The 26,822-nt window shown below is 41.2% G+C and overlaps 1 protein-coding gene across 1 annotated transcript in view; it reads right to left on the bottom strand.

Moving 5' to 3' along the window:
* Positions 1-9,887: 9,887 nt before the first annotated feature.
* Positions 9,888-26,822, bottom strand: part of c20h8orf34 (chromosome 20 C8orf34 homolog) — a 54,687-nt gene continuing 37,752 nt past the window's right edge. Inside the window, exons 9-15 of the mRNA XM_041961038.1 lie at positions 26,619-26,704; positions 26,426-26,499; positions 20,191-20,317; positions 15,866-16,356; positions 13,735-13,831; positions 11,080-11,118; positions 9,888-10,295 (exon numbers count right to left, since the gene is read on the bottom strand). Of these exons, the coding sequence (XP_041816972.1) occupies positions 10,288-10,295; positions 11,080-11,118; positions 13,735-13,831; positions 15,866-16,356; positions 20,191-20,317; positions 26,426-26,499; positions 26,619-26,704 (922 nt within the window). The 3' untranslated portion in view covers positions 9,888-10,287. The remainder of the gene's footprint in view (positions 10,296-11,079; positions 11,119-13,734; positions 13,832-15,865; positions 16,357-20,190; positions 20,318-26,425; positions 26,500-26,618; positions 26,705-26,822) is intronic.

Genomic DNA, 26,822 nt, shown 5'->3' with positions numbered 1-26,822 from the left:
GCTCTTTGTGACGGTGGTAGCAAAGCCGTCTGAGAAACCTGGAGACACTGACAGGAGGAAACCCTGTTTTCTGAACAGTGGAGAGATCTATGAACCAAGCCACTTTGAAAACATTGTGTTTAAATGGCAAGCCTTCAACTATGGCGCAACGAGGATATATTTGATGTTTGCATATGGTAATCATTGTCCAGACATAAAGACTGGGCTTAGTTCAAAAAGATAGAAATAAAAAAAATCTTTAATGTGGTGTATTACAATAACATTTGAGATCTGCAGATAAACATTAATGTAAGAACAAGTGGTCTAAAACCAATATCTTTTTATCTTCAATATTGCTGTTGTAAATTTAAATGTTTTGTTACAAAGCAAAAGGGGTTTTGAAAATGCTGCCAAGCTATTGTTTAGTCTAAACTCAACCTCATTACTGCAAAACCCAAATATATTTTCACATGTTGATTTTGACAAGGTCAAAATATAATGGAACAGGTGCATAATTTGCCAGTGGTCAACTATTTTCAATGCAATGGCTGACTCCTTCTCAGTTCCAAGCATCATTCCTCTTTCAATTACATGTCACAGAGACACAGAGCAATGCGATGGGAAAGTTCAGTCCTCAATTGGGGAGTCTGCTTGGACAGATTGGACAAATATTTCTTTTGTGTGGTCGTCTCCTTGCCTCTGTTCAGCCCTGACAGCCACAGAAGAGGGAGCGGACAATCCAAACTGCACTACATTATGGACTGGGTGGCTGTTCTATCCAAGACACATGGCTGTCTCACCAGCTGCCTGTCTGTTTACACTTCACCATGAGCTGTAGGTATCAATTACGTTTATGGGGGGGAAAAAGGAGGCTAATAGTATAGCACGGGCAGAATTCGGATCACTAACTACATTTTTCATGTAAAGAAGGGTTTTCACCTCCCAAGAGAATAGCATGTCTAGATAAATAGCAGAAATTATAGCAAAAAGTACGATAATCAATATTATCACCATGCTGCATTTAAAAAAACTAGGGATGAAAGTAAAGTTTAGTTCTATTGTAGGACATATAAATTCAAAGCACCAATTTTAGCCTGAACGACTGCTTTGACGTCGACTAGGAACACACTTTAAAAAGACTTGGAATTGGCATCCCTTGGAAAAAACACTCTACTCTCTTTTCACTCCAAGCAAAACTCCAGACACAGTTAAGACAACTTCAGATGTCTTTTGCACCATATGGAGCCATCTACAGAGTCGAAAGCTCTGTAACAGCACACCAACTGCAAGGACAAACGGCAGCCCAGACCACATGTTCCCGTAAATCAAACCCCGACTGCTCTGTCTGTGTCAGTGTCTGACATCCAGGACTAAAGGGCAGATGATACCATTATGATCACTTCATAGTCCTGCTTCACATCCTGCTCAGCAAAGCAGAGACAGAGAAGGTAAATCTGACCAGTGTTCTACCAGCAATGTCTTTAATAATTTACACCTTGAAATCGCAAAGCATATTTTCCATTCTTATGTTGACTCACTGAATAGCTATAAGAATAGTCAGAGTAGTGTTAAACCTCACACTCAAAAGAGAGATTAAAAATAAGTCTGCATATATTCAATCCTGTCAACTGCCAAAGTTGTGTTTAAGAGGACATTAAGTTATCAGTACAATAAATTCTCTGACCAGATATTCAGTCTTTCAGCAGAGACAAGACATGTCTTGTATAACAACGGGAGGTTAATGACCAGAGCCAGGCCAGGGCTCGCCATGAAGGGACCTACCAACTAGGCATGTCATCAGAAACACTCCAGGAGACTCAGTTAGCCTCCTTCAGCAACATCATCTATGCCCTCTTGTGGAGGGCTGGCACAGTTCAACCTCCTCACACTTCTTCATTCCCTGTATCTTGCTGTTTGATCTGAGGCATAAGACCACAGCTGCTGGCAAGACACATTCTCTCGTTGCTCTTCTTTCTTTTCTCCCTCAAAACTGTTGGCAAGTCCCAAGCACCTCTCAGCTTCATGGAAATGTATCAGAGAAACTGGTATCAGCCCCAAACCCCTCATTGTTTGGCCTAGACTTGAAAGACTCTTCAGCATGGTAAGTCCAATCATGAGCTAAACTGTTACTGACATCATGGAGGAACACTAAAATTGCCCAGTTATCAATTATTTCTCTTCATTCATTTACTGGCCCCTCTTTGAGATGAGCCAACGTGAAGCATAAATATCAAAAGCTATTTAAAGGGGGATTTTACAGGCAGATCCTGCCCCACTGAGATGATGCAAGAGAGTGCTGATCTTGTAATGGGAACCATCAGAAAGAAGAGAGAGAACAGAACAGTCAGTACACAGAAGTCATCGGCTGTAACCTTGAAATCATTTTCTTGTAGTAAAAACAGTTTATAGCTCTTATTCAGTTCCAGGACTGAATCGTTTGATAACTGCCTCTTTTTAGTTGTTAATGTAAACTCAAGAGATATCACATGAATGGATCGTCATAGATCACAAAGAGAGATTTTCAAGGCTGTAGTATATGATAAAGTGAGCAGACCTACAGGACTACAAGTGAGATGGCCTGTAAGACCAGTGGATATGCTCTACATAAGAGCTCATAGCCCTTCTTATATTCATTCTATATAATGGTGATAATGTTTCTACCCATTCAGCACAAAGTTGTTTTGGATACCAAAAGGCAGTATTTCCCTCTTATCCAATAAAATCCACTTTATTTTCATGTTAGCTCTTGTGCTGCCACCAATGAGATCATGTACTATTAAGTCTGCCTGCATGCCTACCCTACAGCACATATTGTATAGGCTCATACTTGTGGGTTACAGAAATTTACAAGACTGTAGCATTTTTTCCACCCACTTCTCTACATCTTTGTGGTCCCTACGTAAATACCAGACAAAACACAGTGTGGCTAAGAAAAGTTGATGGCTGAGGTAGAGTACCTGCTGTATAACCTTCCGACACAACATTTTGGTTTGAGTCAACTCCATTCCCACGGATCAAACAACCAGTCTAGGTTTCAGACGTACTCAGTTTGGATAAACACTACTTTTGCAACCTTTTGATTGGAAGGGCTCTAAATAAGAAAGAGGTTTAAGCTATCTTCAGGGGGGATATAGTGAAAACACAATACGGGACAGCTGGTTTACACATCCAATCACTCTTTGTTCAAAATCATAAAACTGAATCCCAGTAAAATGGAAAGCATTTCGTACAGCCAGAGCAAAAACACTTATGACTCAGACAGGATTTCATCCTAGCTCTGCAGTAAAAAGTGCAGGGAATTCATCGTCTTTGTATGTTGATACTCTGAAAATCTTAAGCAAATCATGACAAACTCTGTCACAATAACAAATGTGACTTGTTAATGTTCCGGCCCGTCCATCGCGCTTCGGTTCAACCGAGCTGAAGCCAGTGTATCATGACCCTTGAATAATTCCATCTCGTACTGCATTGCTGGGAAATTGAGATCAGACTTTTGGCAGCATTAGTCTGATGAGGGGAAACAGCGTCATCTTGGTGATTGGGAAGGAAGAGGACCAAACACTTCCAATGTTACTCACATTGCGACAATTAAACTGTCCTTTGCTATTTCCCCTGCTATGACCTACAAGCCAGTGGCCCTTAACCATCATCAATTGACTGAAGCAAATGCTGATGACAGGTATGCGCAAAAAGAAAGGCAACAAAAGGCCACTCATACACCACTTGCCAACTGCGGGACATGATACTCTAGAAAAGAGAGCAGGGGAAAAGAGATAAAAGAGGAGCAGGTGTGAAGCAGCTTAAAGCCGTCAAACTTCTTTTGGCAATGGTACAGACATTCTCTGGTCTCCCGTGGTCACAGATCCATTTGAGGTTATTGAACAGAGTCGATCACAGAGCTCCTCCCCTCCCTACTGGCCAGTAACAGCATCATCATTCAATCCTACTCCACCCTTTTCCCGCATGCTGTCCCTTGGAGCCCCGATGAAGAAAGACACTGCAAAAGTGATTTTATTGCCAAATCAAATGATTCAATATTATTTCTACCGTTTACGCAGTTTTTGTATTAGGATGTTAAGCACAACGGGTTATCTGGAACCTGTAAGGGTGATTGCTTAAGTGCTTAAGAATTCATTACAGCAAGAAGGGAAGGAAAGGAGCAAATGAAAACAGTATTTCATGAGAAGCACTTGAATCGATTTCAAAGATCACTTCAAAATTAATGTTTCTGGACAGGCAACAGGCTATGGTTTATTATGGTGGAGGTAAGGTTTTGCTGAGGGCAGACATAATCAAACCACAAATGTATCCAAAGTGATTAGCAAATGTTTAAAGTTTAGCAAAGACAATCAATCCTTATCATACACAAGGGCATGGTCCACAGCTACATCACTTTATGTAATCTGGCAAGCTGGATCAGACAATTTATGATCATTTCATCCCTGAAATCTTTTCAGCTAACATCCCACAATTATTTATCACCTCTTTTCAACAAAGAAAGACAGTGACATGACAGTGCTTTTACTGGAATACAAATCCAATTACCATCTGGTGGGAGAACTGATGTTGGTTTAATGTTCTCTGATCATGTTTGATTGGTCATGGCGAATCACAAAGATGAGTAAACACATGGCTGTAGCATCTGGATTCAGATATCTATCACAAAATAAATCAGCTATGAAGTGTTGTTTTCTATTTGATATTTCACATGACGACAAAAAGTTCTATACATTTGCAACACAGAGCAAATGGGGGGTTAATCTATAAAGATGAGTCAAAGCATTAAGATTCAACAGATACATCCAACTCAGTCATCCACCAGCAGGCTCTGGTAGACAGCTTTGATAAATTGGTGAAAGCATCAGAAAGTATGCTGGCGGCCAATTAGAATAAAGCTGCATGAGATCAGGTAATAAATCACAGCTTGAGTGAAAAGCCATGTGTAGACTCAATAAATTCACTGCAACTTTATATGTTAATGAAAATATAAAAAGAAACAGAAAAGCTCTTTTGGAGCACAGGATAGTGAAAGCCTCAGCTCTAATGGTGAAACAAAATCCAAGTGTAACTGCAGCAGTGGAGGTGCTCCACATTACCCTAAGGGGGCTTTAGTTTGATGTGGAGACAAGGCAGTTTGACAATAGGTGTATGTATGATCGGGTTAACAGTGCTTTTATGTTCTTGCCACAATATTTTGTTTCAGTCCACTCCAGATAGGAACAAAACCCATCCACACAAGCAAAAGCACTCCCAAGACACAGTGCACCACCAGACCAAGATTAGATCCTTGCTTTTGAAACAATAATAAGACTAATATGAGCACAAAGATTCCCTGGACAAGCACAGAGTTTGGATGAGTCATCTGACCCAGGTCTAAGCCTCACCCACCGCAAGGCCTGCCAATGTGTAACAGACATAGAGCCCAGCCTTTGAATAGATCCCCAAGCGTCTGCAACACTGACCACATCACGGTCACGGAGAAGAACCATGAATTAGTTTGGTGAGGAAGAAGAGAGATACAGACAAGACAGCTCAGACTACTGTTCTCGCACACTGAGGTCCCACAATTGAACCTTAAAGTGCAGAGTACTCTTGAGACTCATAGGCCTTCTGTGACTTTAACAGAGATTTGACAGAAAAGCCTCACAATCAGCCAGAGATCACAATAGGATTTCTGTTTATCCATCCACTATGTAATCCCTCTGGATTTGCTGAACAACTCTTTGGAACAACATTAAATACATGATGTTCCAGAGGATCATACAAGCATTCGGTAATCCCAGTCGTGATCTTTTTCTTTCAAACACAGCACACCAAAGGGGATGAGCCATTTCCACGTCATTTATCATAAAAATTGAGATCGACACCGTAATCTTTATGGAAAAAGCATTAAATAGACTAGTGTCTGTGCTACTATATCATGTGTAGCTGTAAAAGGGAAGGCCAATAAACTGCCACAGCAAACAGCTGAAAATGCTAGGAAGACTACTCAGCTAGGAAAAACATAACACTTGTTTAATACAGACAGTATGTCCCTCAACACTTCACAAGTCCTGCCAAGCCTAACAGCCTCAACTATCCACACAACAATGATGGATATCTTCTGGTTTACAATGTTGGGGTGAGGATGGTCAAAAACTATTTTCATTCTGCTGCCTGAGGTTTAAACAGTTCATACTTGAATGCAGAATGGATTTAAGATGTGTTCCCAACACGTAATACTTAAAACACAAAAAGATATAATCATGTTAGATACACATAGCTAGAATATAAGAGGGGTGGCTTCATGAAACGTCATCACAACAGAGGATGAAGCTAGCATGAAGCTACAAAATCTATGTAAGCTAATTAAACGCTAAGGAATAAAATAATGGCGATTAGTTTTGCACAATAACAGCAATAATTTAGAGGCGAAGCCCAAGCTCTTCAAGCAGTTTACAACATGAGGGATGATTAAATGCTTCTTGTTTAGAAAATAAATGGACATTTAAAACGGCAAACCAGCCAACAAACAACAGGGCATAAAGTTAGCTTAACCTAGCTTACCTCCAAACTGTCCTTCAACTTGTAACTTGAACACTGCCGTGAACCTTGCGTCATCGTTGAACGTTATTTGAGCCGTTTTCGACACTTGAGTTACAGAGCTAGTTGTGTGTTACCTCAGACAGAATTAAAAGCCAAACAGCATGTGGGTTGGTAGACGACTCTAACCGCTGTTTTACAGGCACTTCCAAAACGCAAGAGCCGTGATAAACGTATAAACGTTGTTAATACAGCTTGCTCGGAAAAATGAACATGGTAGCCGGAAGTGCCCGCGCGTACTACTTCGAGTCTGTCATCAATTGTAGGAGAAGAAGAAAAAACGGAAGAAGAAGAAAAGGCAGAAGAAGAAGAAGAAAAAGTAAGGGAGCCTCCAGTTTTATAGTTAATATAAGGCAAATTTTACAAGCAAGGAGATTTCCTGCTGCCACACTCAGTTTTGGCTTTTTAACATTAATTTTTATTGTGCAGCACATGAAATATTTTTCATTCCGCTGCATAGTAGTTGACAAATCTGGAAATATCTTCAAAACAGCGGCCAGTTTTGTCAAACAAGCTGTGTCCTTGGGTTGTTGTTGGTTCTTAGTAGTGTTTGCTACAGAAGTCAAATGTAAAAATGATGAAAGCGTGAACACTGAACCAAATGGAGGGTGTTGAGTTATAACAGGCATCCAGGTCCTATTAGTTACAGTCATAAGTCAATGTGACTTACAGTTGGAGCACTTTTAAGGCTTTGATGGACATGAAACTCTTCCAGTTGAAGCATAAGTATGGAACACAGTGAGGGACTGCACACACTCACACACACACACAAATTCTGTATATAAATACACAAGTCTGCCCACTTTGCTACAGATGAGCTCTAAAAACAGAGCTGGGCTGTGCTATGATTTTGGTGCAGTGGCTGCAATCAATCATTACTCCTGCTTTTGCAATACATTGTAAAATTAACAGCTGTAAAACTGACCATGCTCAGATACTCAGAAATGTCATGTGAATGGTGGTCAAAATTAAAAGGTTCGTTCTTAATATACACATTGTGGCACAATTTGACCACATGGCGATTAAGAAATTATAAATTACTATTTTGTTAGCAATCAACAGCAACAACAAATCCCAAGAAGCTTTGATAGTGTGGCACTTGCTCTCAAGAGTTATGCTCACTGTCACCCAACTTTACTAGTTAAACATGGTCATTATAGGCATTATATTCAGTATATAGCTGAACTCAACAGCCAGTATTTTTTTTCTTTGATTTTTCTTATTAATCATCAGCTCCCCAGATGCTATGCTGTTGACAAAATACATACTTAAGATCGGTGCTATAGTACACCCATTGTACAAGTGGTGCAGGGCAGTTTTATACAGTCTGTTTTCTTTTGCTTCTATTGGCATCTATGACTGTTTATTACTGCAAAATTTCTACAACAACTTTAGCGGAACAAAACTTCTGAGTTTGGCCTCAAATGGCAGCACACAGCAACACTTTAACTTCCCTGTTGATGACAGACTTGAAGAAGTTAACAGCTAAACAGTGGAGGCTGATTTCATTCGCTCTGTGAGAACAGACAGTTCACTTCAATGAGCACCCAAAACAAAATCCAGATTGTTGATTATGTTTTAAATTACCATGAAAAGCAGCCGTACAAACCCCCCCATGGTTGGTCATGCAGAGGAGTTCTCACAAAAAGGGTTTAATATAGATTTCTCAATAATCATACATAGCGTAGTGGGTGTGTAGCTTGAGGAACTAGGTATTTATTCAGATTGCAATCTGGAAAAATGGAAATATGGCCAAAAAAAGTGTCTTATTTTCATTACAAGCTATGAATGATACTGACTTTATATGCCATCAAAGCACACCTCTCTTCCACCATAGATTTATTTGTGCTCTACGTCAGGATGAATTCCAGTCTGTTCAGTTGTAAATTAAGACCTGGGTCAGTCTGCTGACCACTGATGGTGGTCCGGATCTCCCAGTAAGTACAGTGATGTCTGCTGCTATTCCTGGGTGGCCCCTGCAGTTGCTTTGAATGGGTCTGGTGTATAAAGCCTGCACAGCAAATATACTTTAAGAAGATATTAGAGGTTTTATACTCCAGAGAGATGGCATTAATGTTATGAAATGTGATCTCTCTGATTCTCAATGACATATGTGACTGATAAAGATACATGTAGTTTGAGCTAAATGATTATATATGGGCAGCAATGGAATACTCACAATCATCTCTGGAATAATCAAGAAGTCATATGGATCTAATCTGAAATATAATACAAGTTGTGGCGAGTGGAGGTATCAGTAATGGACCCACCATTTCATCTTTATAAGCTGTGACATAGTGAGACATTCACAAACACACAGAGGGAGGAAAAGCATCAGAGCGCTGTCTTTGTGTGACATCTGTGGCAGTAATTTAAGTCTTCATCTCCCAAACTGTCTTGTCTTATTCCAGAACTCCTCACGCCTTGATATTTTGCTGACATAAGAAATGAAAGACTGCAGGAGACATATGAACTCAGAGAAAATATTGATAGTATAAATGGAGTCAAGAACAGATGGCGATTACACTCCCAAATCCAACAACATGAAAATGGAATATGAAATGTGAAAATCGTAATTTCCCCTTTCTGACAGGAAAATATTGTTTATAGTGATATAAAGATTATGTCAAGGCACCGCTGTGACTACATTATGCCATGTCCTCAAATTCTTTCACAGATCTGTCAAAACCACATCCATTTCCAATGAGCACATGATGTGCTAAAATACATGGGACATGAATCCACATACCATGTTTTATAGGATGGGTTTTTCAGTGATTAGTCTTCTCACACATCCTTTTACAGGAATCACTCGCAGTGAAATGAGGCTGGAGAGTCAAGGAGTTCTGCTGACCACATCCCGAGAGACAGACTGAAATGTTGGCATTGCGGGATGTACCATACCACAAAACTCAGTAGGGTTCGAATGGAGGGATCCGACTGCGTCAGGCTGGAGGGTGTGTCCATGCAGTGTGTGTGTCTCTAGAGTTGACGTCGCCTGTGTAACACTCAGACAACCACAGTTTAACCAACATGTGCCCAGGAAAACACACAGCAGCAATGTAGTCGAAGTCGGAACAGATTTCGGTGTCCCTGTCAGCACCACAGTACGTGTGCGACATAAAGTTAGATAGATGATGTATCTGGGAAAGGCTGGATTAAAAAGACTGTGTTTGAATGAGACACACTCTTATGTTGCCATTTGTATGTAGGATCTAGATACAGAAGGAAGCACATGACAAGGTGAGATACATCAAAAACAGAATGGGGACATGTGCACCAAATCATTTTAATGAATATAACAGCATTCCTTGTATTCCCTCCACAACTTGGGTGTTTGCTGAAAACGTTACATCTTTAACAGTGCATTTCAATAAATGCTTTCTTAACATGGGTGTGCTGCCCTCACAATGTGAATATGCGCTAGGCCTCGAAAAACAGTCTGTCAACAACAAAATGCATCTGTTTCTGGACTCCACATGGAAGTTCAATAGCATGCTATAGAGCAAACAAAAATAAATGTTATATCCCATACTCTGAAGTAATATTTTCACATTTTATCATACAGTTACAGTACAATGTCTACGAAATATCTGTGAAAAAAGTATACAATCTTTTTTTTGTCATTCATATGAATTAGAAAAATAATTGTCTCTGTACACATATTCAAAATGTCCAGTGGTTTGCATAATAGTTTGATTGGATCAATGTCTCCGGTCTTCGTCACTATAGGCCTGCGAAAAATGAAAGACAAAAACATCAGTCTCCTAGAAACCAAAGTCAGACACATTGAACCGCTAATAAGAATAATAACTGGGGTAATTACTATAAAACAGCCATTTAATATTTGAACATGTCGTAGACAAACATGAGGTGGAAAATGAGGCCTGCCCAGTATAGGCTCCAACGACCATATTTCACAGTAAGTTCTGGGAGAGCGGCGATTGGGGTGACTTAAGCAGCGAGCTTTGAGTTTGGTTGCCGTGGCAATGCTCTGGCCTCTCTGATAGCCAAGCAGCAGCAGCCTGCTCTCAGATCTCCATCCAGACTGGCACCCTGACACTGGGAACTGTGGGCACCTCCAGAGCCACAAGAAGGAGAACCGCAGACAGCCTCAAACCAGACAGACTTTCTCCTGCTCCCAAGTGTTGACGCTGAGAGTTGACGCTGTCTGCTGCGTGTAAACTCAGAACCAAAGTGACTTAATGGAACTGGGCAACAGTGTTCTCGTCTTCACACATGGCCAGCCTCCACCAATCACATTTCAGAGCCACTGTGCCCTCCATTTAGCCTGTAACTGTAATTGAATGGACCATAAATGAAGGTGGAGGCTTCTACAGCCAGTCAGCCAGTGGTAGTTATTTGGGTAACATGTTGTGGCTCTGCAAATGAGGTCATTGAAAGACGCTGAGGCTCTCTAAACTTAAGGCAGTTGCTTACAATAGCAAAATTCATAAATCACATTCTGACGTGAGTCTGTCTCTCTGAGTTTTAGGCTGCAATGGTTCAAATTCTCACCTGAAAACACAGATCTCTTATTGGCATCTCGTGCACCACCTGCAAAAAAATGAAGAGAGAAAATGTGTCATGCAGGACAGTGACTCATGAGTTCGACACGATGGGAATTACTATTATTTGCTGGCTTGCTAAAAGTGGCATAATGTAAATGTCACGGCTTGATCTTAGCTAAGCTTAGAAGCTCTGAAAAGGGGTGAAACAGCGAGCTTAACAGCCCTTTTTACGCTAATCCAAAACATTACTTTTTTCATAGTTTTTTTAAGGAATGTGACGGATGCATATGTTCAGACAGTCAACATGTCCACCAGACTCAACATCACTTATGCTTCTGCGATTAGCGATTGTTATTATGTGTAGATTAATAACACAAACTATCTTTAAACACTGTAAATACTGCATCCTATAAGCAATCTCGACAGGTGTATAATGTAACGTACTGATTTACTTCCAGTGTTCACGTCTATGCTGAATTTATTAATGTGCTGAGTGGGACGGCCGCAGCCGTTCGTAACCGAGCGGTTAGGAGTGAGAAAAAGGACAGACTTCTTTCATCTCCATTGTGGTATGTGTGGTTGTCCCATTGTGGAAGTTTATAGAATAACAGGAAATAGCTATGGATTTTTTCCCCCATTATTTAGCTCTCACCATACACTTGGCGCCAGCTCAGACACATCTGTTGTGATACTGGGAAGAGGTTGTCACTGTGCTAATGAAGTGAGTCTAACGTTCGTGGACGCACACGTCTGCACAGGTACGTGGCTGGACCCAAAGGCCACTTTATGGAAAAATGTGTCCATATTCATGTTTGAAATTTGAAAAACATCAAAGGTGATAGGTGATTTGATCGGATTGTTACTGTGCGCCTCTGTATGTAGATTATGATCTTTAAAAAATCTTAGTGGTACAAATTTAGTGTTTACTTGCCATTATGTGATTCAACTGTATTATTTCATATTCTAAAAACACACCCCTGAAAAGACTGTAAAAAATCTGATTAATGGGGAGAAAATGTTCTCTGAAAACATTTTGAATGTCTTACCCTAACTAATACAATCACTCACAGGTTTAATACACACAGTTATGCATGCACACATACACAAACCAGACTCCAGCGAACAACCCTGTGGGCCCTCTCTCACGCCAGAAAGTGCTTTGTCACGTCTTGTGGCTGTTGGGTCTCTTTTCCTCTGTCAGTCTCTCTGAGCCACCTCTAATTCAATGTGCAGCTCATATCCTTTCTCAACATGCCGTTACCATTGCCAAGGCTTGGAGCAGGCCCCCAGGGGCTATTAGGAAAATTTATCCATTTATTTTGCAAGATACACATTTGGCAAAACAACGACCCTCTAGAGGAACTTGTCAGGAGGGTTATATTTCCATGTGACAACCATTTGCCTTCTTGATCTTTTGTTTGACTGGAATTCTTGTGTCACAACGTCAATGAAATCTGTCTTTTTGAGTCCACACATGCACTTGATTTTCAGTTCGAGTAGCCGATGCTGATGCTTTGTTTACTGAGAAAACAGGGCAAAGTTAATTTGAGAACATTTCTGAATTAATAGCATATATAATTTTTGGACTCAATCATAAATTAACTTCAGAGCATTGCTGCCTCAGTAGTGGTGCGATCTATATATGGCAATGCCAGTCTGTTGGTCTGCTAGTTAGGTGTGTCCGCGCAGAGCAAGATATCTTGGCAGCTGCAAGTCAAATTGCCATGAAATTCTGGTAATATCAACTTTGCAGACTATACGCAATAATAATCTAATAATTATACATTAATTTAATAAAAAACAGTCCTGCTCCCAGGGGGCAAAGACCTATTGTATTTAATGAGCCTATGGTTTTTAGTGCTCCCATCAGGATAAATTTTACACTTTAATTCTGAGGATCAGAGAAGTTTCGCCATGTTAACCAGTGTTAAGAGAGCAAATTTGACAGTTTGTTAGTGGACCTCAGTGAATTGAGGACTACAAGCCACTGACAATCAGACCCTATTGCCACATACATCCATGTGATTTATGGACCAGAACATTCAAGGAGGTCTGCTCTAATTGTGTCATTTTCAAAGCCGGAGCAATGCGCTGCACTGTATCTCAGCCAGACCACTACTATGACTGGATTTACGACTTTCAAGCAAGGCCCGTTCTATTGACTGGATCTTGATAGAGATATATCTCTTGCATGATGCCAGGAAAGAAAATTTTACATGACAATATTTCCCCGCTGTGAAACCCCCCAGGATTTCGCCCAACTCTGAGATGTGGAAATTTTCATGTGTCAGCTCTTATGCGCCAGCTCAAAATTTTACAAGGATTACTTGCACATTAATCTTCACTTTTTAATAGATCTATAGCCACTTAGTTACTCACTGTCATAACTTGACATTACAGTAATGAAATGAGCATCACGTCTTCTGACGAAAGAAAAAAACATTGGGGAGGTAAAAATATTCGAGGGGCAATTTGTCAGATTTGTTAACTGTGGACTCAACATAGAGTCTCTAAGGAAGTCCCAGCAACTGAACTGATCTGTGAACATTTGCTCTCTCTAGTAAAACCTGAATGTGGAGATGATAAACAATCAAATTTAGGGTTTTAAAAAAAGAAACAAAAGGAAGGAAGGAAAGAAAGAAGAGCCAAGTAGTTCACTCACTCTTATCCTGCTCAGGAGGCTCCAGGATGTCACTGTCTGTGTCACTGGGAATATGCCAAGGCTGCCTGATGGCCTGTAACTGCTGGTAAAACTCATCCTGATGTGGAACAGAACAGAAATGATGGAAGTCTGTGTTAATACACAAAGGAAATGGACACGGAAAACCAGGTCAGTATTTTAAGTTACCCATCTGTTCGTCTGTATACACACTGTACACGTCTTGTTCAAGGTCTTGTAGCGAATGAAAGGAAAACATAATGTACAGAAATATTTACTCCATCCAGCTGCATCTCATTTAGCAGTTTTAGATTTCAAACATCAAATCTAAACTATATCTCAGAATGTCTTCAAATTCAAACAGATTGTGGTTTTCTTCACCCTGTTTAAGGCTCTAATGGTATTACATTAAAAGAGGCAATGATGCCATGAAAAGCAGCAGCGGGTAAAAAAAACCTGACACCCAAACACACCGATACCCACATACACACGTAAGACATAGCAGTACAAAACAGGGTTGGGCAATATAATGGTACATAGCGTGCAACGATATGAATGTGTCAGTGGAGATTAGGTAATACCCTTTCTACCACGGGAAATATCCTCTAGTGTCTCTGCTATATATTTGGGGCAGGATTGCCCCCGCTACCTACAAAGACTATTTTTGAGTACTGACATGGTGCCTTAAAAAGTAGTTAAGAAAGACAAGAAAGCAAGCAGATACATCTTTTCATTCCTGTACATCCAGTATCTAAAAAGGTTCAGGACTCTCTAAACAGAGAGTCCTTTAGTCCTTCTACATGGGACCAGGTGGCCTCAATAAAAGCAGAGCGGGTGCACTAGTGTTTTGGATAATCTCTCTGGGTGTCAGAGAATTGTCAAAGAGTACACAGAGGGACTGCAAAATTCCTGCCCACCATTAATAAAACCTTCAAAAAGGTCTCATATTTAACAGCGCCGCTGTTAAGTAAATCATGAAAGCAATGTAAGAAAGTAATCCCATTGAAAGTTCCCCTTTTATGCCAGACTCATTTTTCCACAGTGAAATGGCATACTACTGTACGGACCTCCATGACTCTCCACTAAACCCCACACGAAGCGTGCGTGTGTGTTCGTGAGCACATGCACATGTGTGATATTGTGTGTTCTGGTGCTCTCAGTCATGTTCCACAGCCAGCTCTGCTTGGGCACTGAGCCTGATTGACACTCAGCACACAAGTTCACCCTCACCATACTGAAACATTACAGTGAAGTTGGAGTGATATTCAAGTCCATGACCCAAAGTTTATGACAGTTTTACTCTATGTTTTATACACTGTGTCTATTTCATTGCTCCAGTAGATAAATTTCATATGCGACGACTAGCTAAAATGTAATATGTAGGATTTTATGTCACACCATGGCCATGGAGGATTCTGCGGTGACACTTGTGCTTATTCATTTCAGGCCAAAAGGTAGATGAGACAATCGATACCACTCTGTCCATTAAATATGATGCTCCAGCCAGGAGACGGTAAGGTTAGCTTAGTGTAAAGTCTGGAATCAGGGGGAAAAAGCTACTCTGGCTCTGTCCAAAGACAAAAAATATATTAAAAAACACAAAAACCCAAGTGAAAAAAATGACAACTGGCCTATTTTTTGGCCGGGCACAGTGACTTACAGGAGTCTTGTTATCACTTTAAGGTTACTAGGCAACCAGCACACAATTTTTTTGTAACAAACAACATTTAATCTATTCATTAGTGATCTTCAGAGGTGCTGGTAGGCTGATTTTGTTAAGTTTAGACAGAGCCACGCTAGCTGCTGCTCCCTGCTTTTTACGCTAAGCTAAAATAAGCTAAGCTAAACTAACTGACAGACTGGCTGTTTTATGGACAGACATGAGAGTGTCTGTATCATCTCATGTAACTCTCAGCAAGAGAGCCTGTAAGCACATTTCCCAAAAATGCCAAACTATTCCTTAAAACTGATTCATCACTACAGTGATGAAATGCTGCTACAGTTCAAATTCACCTCCACCTCACTGATAATTTTCCTGTATCAGGACACCTACTCATGCATTGTTGCTTGTATTGCCTGTGAAGAGTGAGCAACAAAGGTGCTTTTGATGATGAGGCTCACTTTCGGGTCTTACCTCAGACAGATAGGCCCGTAGGCTGGCACCAAGGCTGTCTGTGGTGCTTAGTCCAGGAGGGGTGAGCAGCGGTCGTGGATGTGTGGGCTGACTTGTGGGTGTCACGGGGCGGCTCCGCGACCGCCTGAAGGTCACCTCTTTATGAGATCCAGGGTTAAAGGTGGAGCGTGTCAGTAAACTATTTGGGGTCAGGGGCCTGCTGGGCGTTCTGGGGGTTTGAGTCCTGCTCCCAGGGTTGCTGGGCGATTGAGTCCGACCCATGACCAGGGAGGTGGGCTTGGGGCTGAGCAAAGGGAGGCCCACACCACAGGGCTTATTCGACAGGCTGCCAGCTGGAGACTGGGGTCTGGAGACCAGGCTGGTGAGAGGAAGTGTGTCGGGTAGCGTTCTGTGGCGCAGAGGGGTGTGGAGCAGACTACTGTGCGGATTATTGGAGCTGCGAGTGGTCATCTTCCCTACTTCTGCAAGCTTGGCCAGGTCCTTCTCAACCTCTGCAGGGAAAACAGAGGAGAAAATCCAAGTCAACATCCACATGTGAGAGTCAACAGATATAGTAACTGAGAGACTTTGTACTGTTTTCCTATTTTTTTCCATAAATTTAAATGAGAATGTTTAGTTTTTATATGAAACTGTAATGCAGCAATGCCTCTAATACAAAATCCAGATAACTCTGGTAAATGAACTAAGAGATTGCAAGATAAAGTCAGATTTATTTTTTATTACATATTCAGAGGCTGCGCTATGAGGTTATGATGTCCTACAAGACTGATGATTCACAAACTTTACTGAGCATTAAAGTAGGCGAGACTGCTTGGTTTAATCCTTCTTCTGGGCAATGATGACAATATTTATAGACCCTGTAAATTGTGGTAAATCCAGCTTCCTCCGTTAGAAAAGGTTCCAAGTTGATATACAGTAAGCACAGCCTGGTAAAAATGTTCCCGTTCCTGACAAAAACACATTTGTTTGCCTCACTGGTAGTCTCAAAAACATTTCTGTTTGTGAAAGAAGTGACGCTGCCAACTTCTGCGATCAACATCTGGGTCACTTTTTCCGTGTTTTATGCTTTTGTTCAAGGCCTTGGCAATCGAGATTCAACAAACCAGTCTGGGAGTTATCATTTGAGAGGGATAATTTCAGGAATGACTCGTCAGAAGCAAGTATTTCTGGAAAACTGTATATGTGTGACGTTAAATAAATAACAAAGGGAAGCATGACAAGTATTTCACAAACCTTGACTTCCTTGTTTTTACGCAAATGATGCTTTTCTCCAATACAAACATTTTTTTTTTTCATGGAAAAATGTGAAGCATATGCCCCTACTTACTGACAAATATCCATTTAATATGCAAAGCCCAAAGCGTCTGCAATACTACTCTAAATTCAGCTCTGGGACATTACTTAGTTGGTTGGAAATCTATTCCAGACTGTTTTGTGTACAATCCTTCAGGGATCAAATACATTTAATTCTCTGACATGTATAATTAGGCTGCTGTTTGTGTGCTTAATCAGCTCTGATTGTGCAGAGGTCGACCTTTATGGTGAGATGTAATGCAGAGTACATACTGCTTAGTGTCCTGCATGTGCTCAATAACCTGCATGTGTGCTGCATGACACAGTGTCTGTGTTGCTTTAACCTGAGTTTATTCTACACATGTTATTTTTCTACATAACAAGGAGGAAAACTAAAGACACAGCTTATAGCCTGGTCCTTGCTAGCCTCACTCTGACCAAAAATTGCAAGAAAACTTTGTGGGGTGTTCAGGACATATTATGACATCAGGCAATGACGGTGCTGCAGCATGTGACATTACAAACCATAAAGAAGGATTGTTATTAGGTTGATAATCTGCATGAACAGCTAGATGGTGACCGGAGGGCATCTGGAAGCAGTGAAATACTTTCTATATACAGAAGAAAAACTGGTGTCAAGTTCCACATATGACGATTTCCAAGTTAAAGCCCTTAACCACCCACACCATGACTGATGTTATCATTGTATCGTAAACAGGATATGTTCATTAGTAATCAGTTCCCATAAAGAAGATATTTTCATCTCAAGTTATTTACCAGTATAATGATAAACACCACATGTTTCTGTTGTGAAAGGCTTTCTGCCTTCCGTAAATGGTCCCTCCACTCATGATTTTATTGTAAACCTGTTGCTTCCCCTTACTTCCTGGCATTAATGAATCGCCTATCCCAAGCAGCTTTATTCTGAAATTCCATGCGGCTGACTGTGTTTAACACAGAAATACTACAAGCCATCTCACAGACAGTGATAGAAAATGACAGCTCATTGACATCAAAGAGGCAGCATCAAAATCCATATGGTTTAAACCTTTGATAAGTTTTGATCCAGTCTTTCAGTAATAAGAACTGGAAAAAGAGAGACGGGGAGAAAATGAGACAGAGGAAGTCAGAAAGAAGGAGACAAGAAGAAATAGAAACAGATCTAATCTATTAAAGTCTTTGATCAAGCAGCATTTGCACGTGGTGAGAGAGTACAGGGCTTCAGCACGCTATACAACCATTCAGAACTCATGCAAACTTTATTAGGTCCCTCCTCTGAAAATAAACTAGAGCGCTAATCACACAACGCTTACAAGTCTGTATCTCATCTGCAGGCTTACAACAATACAATGTGCTGCCTGCCTGAGGAAATTAGAACACTAGCCATTTCTTTCATAGATAAATCAAGTACAAACGTGGGAAGAAGTGCACATTCCTTATATGGCGTAACTAAGACCGGGTATTGAACCTCAGTACCTTTTGTACAGACCAAAACTGTATCTGTAGCATCAAATATCAAAAAGTGAAAAGATTGAAAGTTGGCATCGAAAGCTTGGAAAGATTCTCAGCCTTGTTTACTTCTACTCTGAATGAAGATACTTCTGGCTCTCAAATAGGAAACTCTTTGACTAGATTTTGTGTTGAGCACTGATACACTGAGCAGTTTGTTTGTAAAATGGAAAAAAAGCGGTTAAAATATGTTCCCAAGTATTCCCAAAACTAATGTATCATATCAGCAATGATATAGGATTTTTTTTCCTAAGCCTTCCTAAGCCTTAAACTGCTAATAACATCACTCATGAACACATTACTGAGCAATAATTTATTTGTATATTATGAATAAAAATAATCACTTTTATCACAAAAGGCAGTGATTTCCCAAACACATAATTGGGGTAACAATACAAGATGAAAAGTGAGGCTCTGGCTCTAAACATGGAACATATTAGCAGCTAATAAAGGCTTGAAAGAGTTGAATTAGTTTGTTGAACAGCTTCACTTAGCTGCCTGGTGGGAGCCCTTGGCCTGAATATTCAGTAACTCAGCGTAAAACAACTAGAAATGAATGCCATCTGAAGACCTCTGGGGCAAAACCGAGTGTATTGTTAACACAAATAGTGCTCTTATAGTGCCTCCTTAGCACCAGCCTGTTGTTTTGTTCTGTAGACACTGAGGGAATCAGTACATTCAGTGCCTATGTGCAGATGAGCTGAGCATCTGGGACCACTGTTGGGTGACAGTAATAGCTTCACTAAGTAGGACCAATATGCTTTGTATAAGTCTGGTATGCGAAGGCGCGTATGAGGTCTTTACGCACAGTGACGCTGTCAAACAGAGTGGGAGGAAAAGCATAAACAAACAAGTGGGTGACACATGATGGTAAATGGCGACATTCCCTTTGGCCTCCACTACAGGCTTTCATCTGATTCATAAAGTGGATGCACGCTTGATCATCATGACAACAAAAGCAGTCTCTGAGTCACTCAGACGTCACATATATCAAAGGCGAGCCTTGAACTACATTAGGAATAAATGACTTCCAAAACGCCACACAAATTCCACTTTGTCAGAAAAAATCTGTCTCTGGGACAGTGACCCAGCAGAGCTGAGAGTTATTGATCGAAGCTGTCAGAGCTGGAGCTGAGATGAATTCCTGGCATGTGGAAATTACTTTAATTAGTTTTTCTATTTAGTCTTGACACATTGTAGCAGGAAGATCAGTTTTTAATTAACCAAGAAAATCCTTTGGCCAAAAGCAGTGCATTCTTTGGCCGGACCCTCCCCCTCCCACTCCTCATAAGTGCTCTCTAAACCCCTTTCTATTTCATAAGTCTCCTCCTAAGAACTTCATAAGTTCAAAGTGTGTGTGTGTGTGTGTGAATGTTTGCACAGTGTAGACTGTGTTTAGTATTCCTAAGAAAGCATTTGATCTGCCTTACCCTTACTTACACTTCTATTCGTCATTAAAGCCACTTATAAATACACAGACAAACTCACACATGCACAAAGTCACAGCACACAGAAGTGCCTACCGGCGAGCTGTTTGCCCATGTTCTCCAGCTCTTTAGAAAAGAGAGCGTCACCCAGTAGCAGGCCCGTCTGCCCGACAGAGCTCCCACCTCTCACGGCCTTCAGATCAGTCTCCCAGACAGCCTGACGCTAGTTAGTGAGGAGAACAGAAAAGAGAGAAAGTCACATTAGACGAGAGACCCTTCAATTAACTCTTTATATAATTTTCAGCTATTGCTGGAAATATCCGAGCCATATCTGCTGGAAAAAAGGGGCAATTATTATTTTATGGGCTTTAGAAAAACACAAGAAACCACAGCAAGTGTAGATGAAAGCTTGGAGCGCGCAGCGCACTCTGTTTAGTGAATGCGGGACGATAGACTGTCAGTAGTGGTTCAGGACATTTTTGTATAACTATCAGTAAATCTATAGGAGCTTGTGTGCACACTAGTCTGTTGGCAAATAGCCTGACAGCAGCGAACTTACACCAGCAGTTAAAGAACAATAAATCAGCCAATTTGGATAGTTCAAGAGCACACAATGTTGGTATTATACAAAAATAAAGATGATCATATTCTAAAGCGTATGAAAGGGAATAAATTCTAAAAAGGCAGATTGGATCACTTATAGGGGCTGTTTTGGCCTATTTTGCTCCTACCTCCTCTGGGCCAAGTGTATGATTTGGAAAGGGACCTGTTAAGCAGACACTAGTTGCCAAGTCCTGCAATGGCAGCATGCCTAATCCTCCGATTTATTCCTTTGATGGGACACAAGTGGCCAGATGATCTGTTAAGCCAGTGGACCAAGTGCACATGAGCTCCGAGCACAGGTGAGAAATAAAATCTGTCAGCCATAATTCCACCTCCTGTAAGTTTGGTTTATACTAGATAAGTTATGATACCGCCGATGCCAGCGCTTACATCATCTGATGTGCTAAGCACTTAATGAGAGACAGAGTTGACTTGACAAAGTGCTGACACAGAGAAAGGCCCTGGGAGATCTGGTGATATACATAGAGTGCAGTCTTCCAGCAACACTTAAAGACAAACCTGGGATATAACAGGCTGCTCGTTTTATGATTCTCAGGATTCAAAGTGGACTTAAAAGTCTGCCTCCAAAGAAGAGGTAGGGTAAAAAACAAGTTAAGCTGCTATCCCCTGATAAATGACAGAACAGGATTCCCAGGGTCTATGGCATTGATCTCTGTGCCTGTCAGATACATGAGGCCCGCTGTGGCAGCGGGACCGCAACGCCACAAGCCAATCCTTAATTACAGCCTTCATGAAGCAGAAAGGCGGCTTGAACATTACAACTGAATCCCCTCCCCAACTTTATTTCTCTCTCTTTGGTGGTATCCCCCCAAATCCAGCGGAATGACATCATCTTGTCCTTCTCTCTCTGGGTCTTCTTAGCTCTGGCAAACAAGGCCACCAACAGTTCCTAGTTTAAGTTTCCCAAATGCATTTTCATAGCCTTTATTATGCTGCATGTCACTACATTATAAGGCGTGAAAGCTCATTCAAGTCAAAGTTTCACCTTCAAAGGTCCACTGGGCAAAAGAAAGCCCAGTCTTGCTTCATAAGAGAAGTTGATGAATGGAGATTTTCTCTTATCAGCACTGTGCACATCTTAAGATTTGCATTGCTCCTGACCTCAAGCTCTTCTGTCCACTGAAGGAAAGACTATGGTGTAATGAAAAACATATCCTGGAGACTGCAGACCGGAGGCTGAGGCTGATGGTGCTGTGCAGTCCCATGGCTGTGCAAACAAACAGGATATACCGAGTCTGCAAGCAATTCACCTCTCTAGATAACGTCAATAAATAAACAGACATTACAATCAAAATATGTCTTGTTTCGTTGGGTTTGGTGGAGGCATGCGTATTCACAAAGTCACCTGGAAGAAGTCAGCGTGCACAGTGCACCATAATAACACATATTAAAAAATCATGTACGAAACAGCAAGGCTCCACACGGCAGACGTAAAAACTAAACAAAAAATGGACTTGATTACAGACTAAAGAGGCATAATGAAGTGATGAAAAGTGATTTCCCTTCACCACAGTTTAAAGCCACTATTGTCCTTATCAGCAACAATGTATGAGAGGAGCACAAATGAGTCAGTCTTTCCCATTGTTCGGATGCTTAGATTGGATGCTTTAATCTGCACAGACAAAGAGATGAAAAGGAAGGCCTTTTCATCTCCAAACTAAAGAGCAGCTAGAATTTTGCAATGACTTATGAGTATATTAATGTCAGTGGTGCAAAAGACCAAGTTGTATAATCTCCCTCCCAGTATGACAAAACTACAAGTCCTAAAAGAGAACAAGGGAAAAACCCTCTGGTGATGCCTCTGCCCGACGAACAAACAAGGGTCTCGGTTCTTGCCAAATTGATTCCATGTTGAGAGCAAACAAGACAGAAAGAGAGAGGATGGAAGTCTAGAGTTAAATATTTTATAGCCTGCATGTGTGCAGCTATACGTGTGTGGTCAGCTGTAATAATCACCACAATCTGGGGCTCGGTCCAACATTGCCCTCTGCGCAACAAGAACTGCCGGGGATGTGTGCATGCAGTCACAGACCTCAAACATGGTGGGGCTGGGTTGGAGGTTTGAGCCTACTGCTGGCTCTGCAAAGCACAACTGATGGACTCTCTTGTTGTGGTCAGGCAGAGTAGCATAAGGACTAACACACATACACACACACACAGGACCATACAAAAACACACAGGCACACAGGTGAGCATCATTTTTTAGCCCTCTAGCTTTCTAGCCAAATTGATAAACTAGGGCTACTTGCTCTTTTGTGAGATCAGAGCTTGGGGTGATAAGCTTATTGCAAACCAGCAGCCATCTCACCAATCGTGTTCGCTCCTTAAAAACTTTTCCTTTCGGCAGTATGACTCATCCGATACCGACGCACCTCCTCCACCAAAGAGGAAGATTGAAACTTCACTTTTAGGAAGGATGACTGGATGGCTGCCACTTGAGCTCCACAAAGCCAGACCATATCTCACGAGCTCAGTTTACGTTCCGTGATGGAAATCTCAAAACCACCCAAAATGTGAAAATCACAAGCAAAGGTCGATGGCAGCCCAGCAAGCGCCGCACGTATCAGAGCGGGTGAAGGATGAGTCGACGTCTGAGCGAAGAAGAGAAGGTCCTGGCAGATGGGAGCTTTTCGACATAAGGAGTTGATCTGCACTCGTGTGAGATAGAGAACACTGTGTTTTGGATCACTGGGTTATTTTTATTCTAATCAAACAATACAGTTTGGGATTTTACTGATTACCAGCCCGTCAAACATACAGGGAAAGATCATGTCTCTTAAAAGCATATGACTACACACCGCTTTTCCAAATAACTAATTCAGCTGTTGCAGCCCTGTCTGCAGTAGCTTGCATAGCCATGGGAGGCGATGGGATACGAGGGGTTACACTCAGCTTTTAATGAGTTCCTGTTGTTCTGGCTCACAGCAGAATCACCTAATGGATTTTATGGACTGTATACAGGGCTCACCGGTCCAACCGCTGAGTTAGCACAGCCAAAAGCAAACAGGATATTGACAATAACACAGTTAAGACTTTTATTCAAGCATTGCGAAGACAGGTTGTATGGCCTACTGTCTATCCCTTATTCATAGAAGAAGAGCCAGCAGAGAAAATTAAGTGTTGTGCCTGTAGCAGTGAAAACCAGTCAGCAGCAAATCAGAGGATACTTTATAGGAAATCACAATGTTCATTTAGTGAGTTCTGAATAGCAGCTAGATTGGAATTATAATATGGAAGATAAACACAGGGAATAAAGTCTGCATCAACAATCACATTAAACAATTTTTCTCCAACCAAAAGCCTTCAAACTAGTTTCTGTATTTAGCAGAACCTTCAAAATCAGTGTGGGCCACAACACAAATGCACAAATGTTTCTTGTGTTTGTGGAAGAGAATGTGCTTTAATGTTAATTTTGCTACATTTTAAATGTGATTCTGTAATATATATACTTACAGGTCAACTGACTATGCTGTTCACAAGCTGCTTCAAATGTTTTTTTCACATTTATGATACAGGCTTATCCTTACTGTTGTAGGTGGGAAATGGTTTATAGATTCATTTGGATCTGGAAATCATAAAAAACCTTTGGGGAAATAAAACAGCACTAGAGCTATGCCCTAAAATCACAGATTTGCTCAGAGGATAACCATGCATGCATGGCTATGGAGGTGTGGGGAGCAGACTGTTGCCAAATATAAAAAGTCATACAGTGTATCGGCTGAAATTTTGCCAAAATTTTCCCTGGAAACAAAAATAAGTAATAACAATGGCTCTGCATTGTATCATACATTTGGCACTGCACCACACTAATTATCTCATTTCTACAAATGCACAGTTTCCCCTGGCAGATTTTATGATGGTAACACCCATACAGTACAACTCAGAGCTAAATTTGATTAAAATATATCATTTAACACTTGCAAAGGAAACTATAGAAGAACTGCTTGGGGAATTTGCTCTGGCGATTGCTTTCGGAAAGTATTTGTCTTTATGGGGCAATTATCACCTAAAGGAGCTGGCAGAGGCAGGGGGCCTGTCGGACTAATAATGATAACCATTAACAGTGTTTACTTTCCAACATCACCAACCTTTTACTGCCCAAACCAGGGCAATGTACAACGCGAAGCATACTTCATTTAACGACTGCCATGCATGATGAAATGTGCTAATAATTAAAAACGACTTCACGATTTCAAACTTAGAAAAAGTTGCATGGATCCTTTCTTTAACACTAATAACTACTGCAACAAGTGAAGAAACTATTGGACATTTCTGTGGCAATGCAAAGGACTCTGGTGTCCTCAAAAATATATGCATCTAAACAAGTAAATAATAAGTTAATTAAAAAAGAAAGACACACAATCAGCTACAGAAAGTCATTTCTCGTATTGTATGACTTCAACCGGTGCTTTTTTCCATATAAGCTCATAAAAGCATTACATTTTTTTCCATACTGTTCAGTGATTGTGGCCAACAAGCCCCTGAAGGACCAGTTAAACTAACAAGCTATTACAAATTGCATTTCCCTTTCAAAGACAGCCAAACATAAGCAATTAAACACAAAACAACCACATTAGCTACAGGAGATGACAGGAGACGTTTGCACTTGCAGTTTCCATATGGGACACATTAGTACCTTGTGCTTTAGTGTGCCAGACGGGGCTTAACCTATGGAGATGTGGTGTAAGGCAAGAGATGGCGTGTTTAGCGCCCCGGTATGAGCAACTGCAAAATAAAGGTGAACCCCGTCAGAGGCAGACAGGACATCAGATGTAGCTGGAAGCTAAATTAATCATCTAAAATCTCTGAGTTAGACATTATGCAGTAACTACATTGACACTATCCATCATCTGGTCAAGCCTTAGCTTTTCACTTGAAACATTTGTAAGAATGGCAGTTTGATGGTGTACAGTTTCTCCAATATCTGGATAGTGGCTAGTGTGTAGCATTCGGCCTAATCCATCAGACTTCCGACTACAGGCTTTGATTCGACGGTGCCTTCAGCCTATGAAAGTCTGTTCCCAGTTAGTCTGGAGCCTCTCTGCATCTGCTCCGCACACGGAGCAACGCCTTGGCTCCAAACCCCTTTCTTTCTTTAGAAAACGCCGTAAAAAGCCTTGTCTAACACTTACATCGGGCAATTATAAAAAAAAAGAAAGAAAAGGTATCGGCTTTTTTGGGAACGTAATTATACAAAGGTACCGGCGTCTTAGCTGACCGCTTTATTAACAGCATGTGAGTGTCTGCCTGAGTCTGAGTCTGGTGTGCACCACATTAGGCCTCTATAGCTTTCTTCCCCCTGAAGCATGTGAGGTTATCACGCAAGGCTCCCATTGAACACAACTGTGGGCGCTCCTATAACCCATAAATATTTAGGTCTATTGTATAAAACCTCTAAACCGACCTCAATTGTTGTGTCACGGGATATTCTTTTCATTTATACCTTTCAGACCATGCACAAGTGCCCTGAGAGGTAAGCAAAGTGATATAGAGAGTTTCTCTTTGGGGTATCAACTGTTGTGTAAGCTGAAATACCACATAAAGATGGATCGGTTTTGCTTGGGTCCTGTCCTATTAACAGGAGGCTCGCGGTGTTTTTTTGCTCGCTCTCGGGACAATAGAGGCTGAGGAGGAGAGAGCGACATGGTAATTGATGGCCGTAAAATGATCTTAATTGTTTGGTGATGGATGTAGGGAGGACACTTACAGAGGCTGACACTTGAGACAAGGCCTCGCATTCCTGCAATCGTCCCGCCACTGTGTCCACCCCGGGCAATGGAGCTGCTCCAGATGACACACACAAACAAGGAAAAGAGAGGGCAGAGCAGAGCGTGAGACGACAAAAATCTAAGAAAATAAATCACAAGCTACTATGAATTCGAATTTGTTATGCAACTTACAGGAGATGTCAGGCACAGCTTGTTCAGATATGTGAGGCCTGCGCTCCTCTTCTGATCTGGTGTCTGATAGACTGTCCCCCTGCAACCTAGAAACAACACGTAACACATATACCTCGACTGTACACACTGGCAGTGGAGTGTGTTTCAACAATCTCTGAAATCTGCATTTTTCAGCCACAAGACTGCAGCACATGTTTGGGAACT

Source organism: Chelmon rostratus, chromosome 20 (assembly GCF_017976325.1).
Source record: "Chelmon rostratus isolate fCheRos1 chromosome 20, fCheRos1.pri, whole genome shotgun sequence".
Taxonomy (NCBI): domain Eukaryota; kingdom Metazoa; phylum Chordata; class Actinopteri; order Chaetodontiformes; family Chaetodontidae; genus Chelmon; species Chelmon rostratus.
The sequence above is the reverse complement of the archived record's forward strand: the minus strand, read 5'-3'. Positions and strand labels throughout refer to the sequence as shown.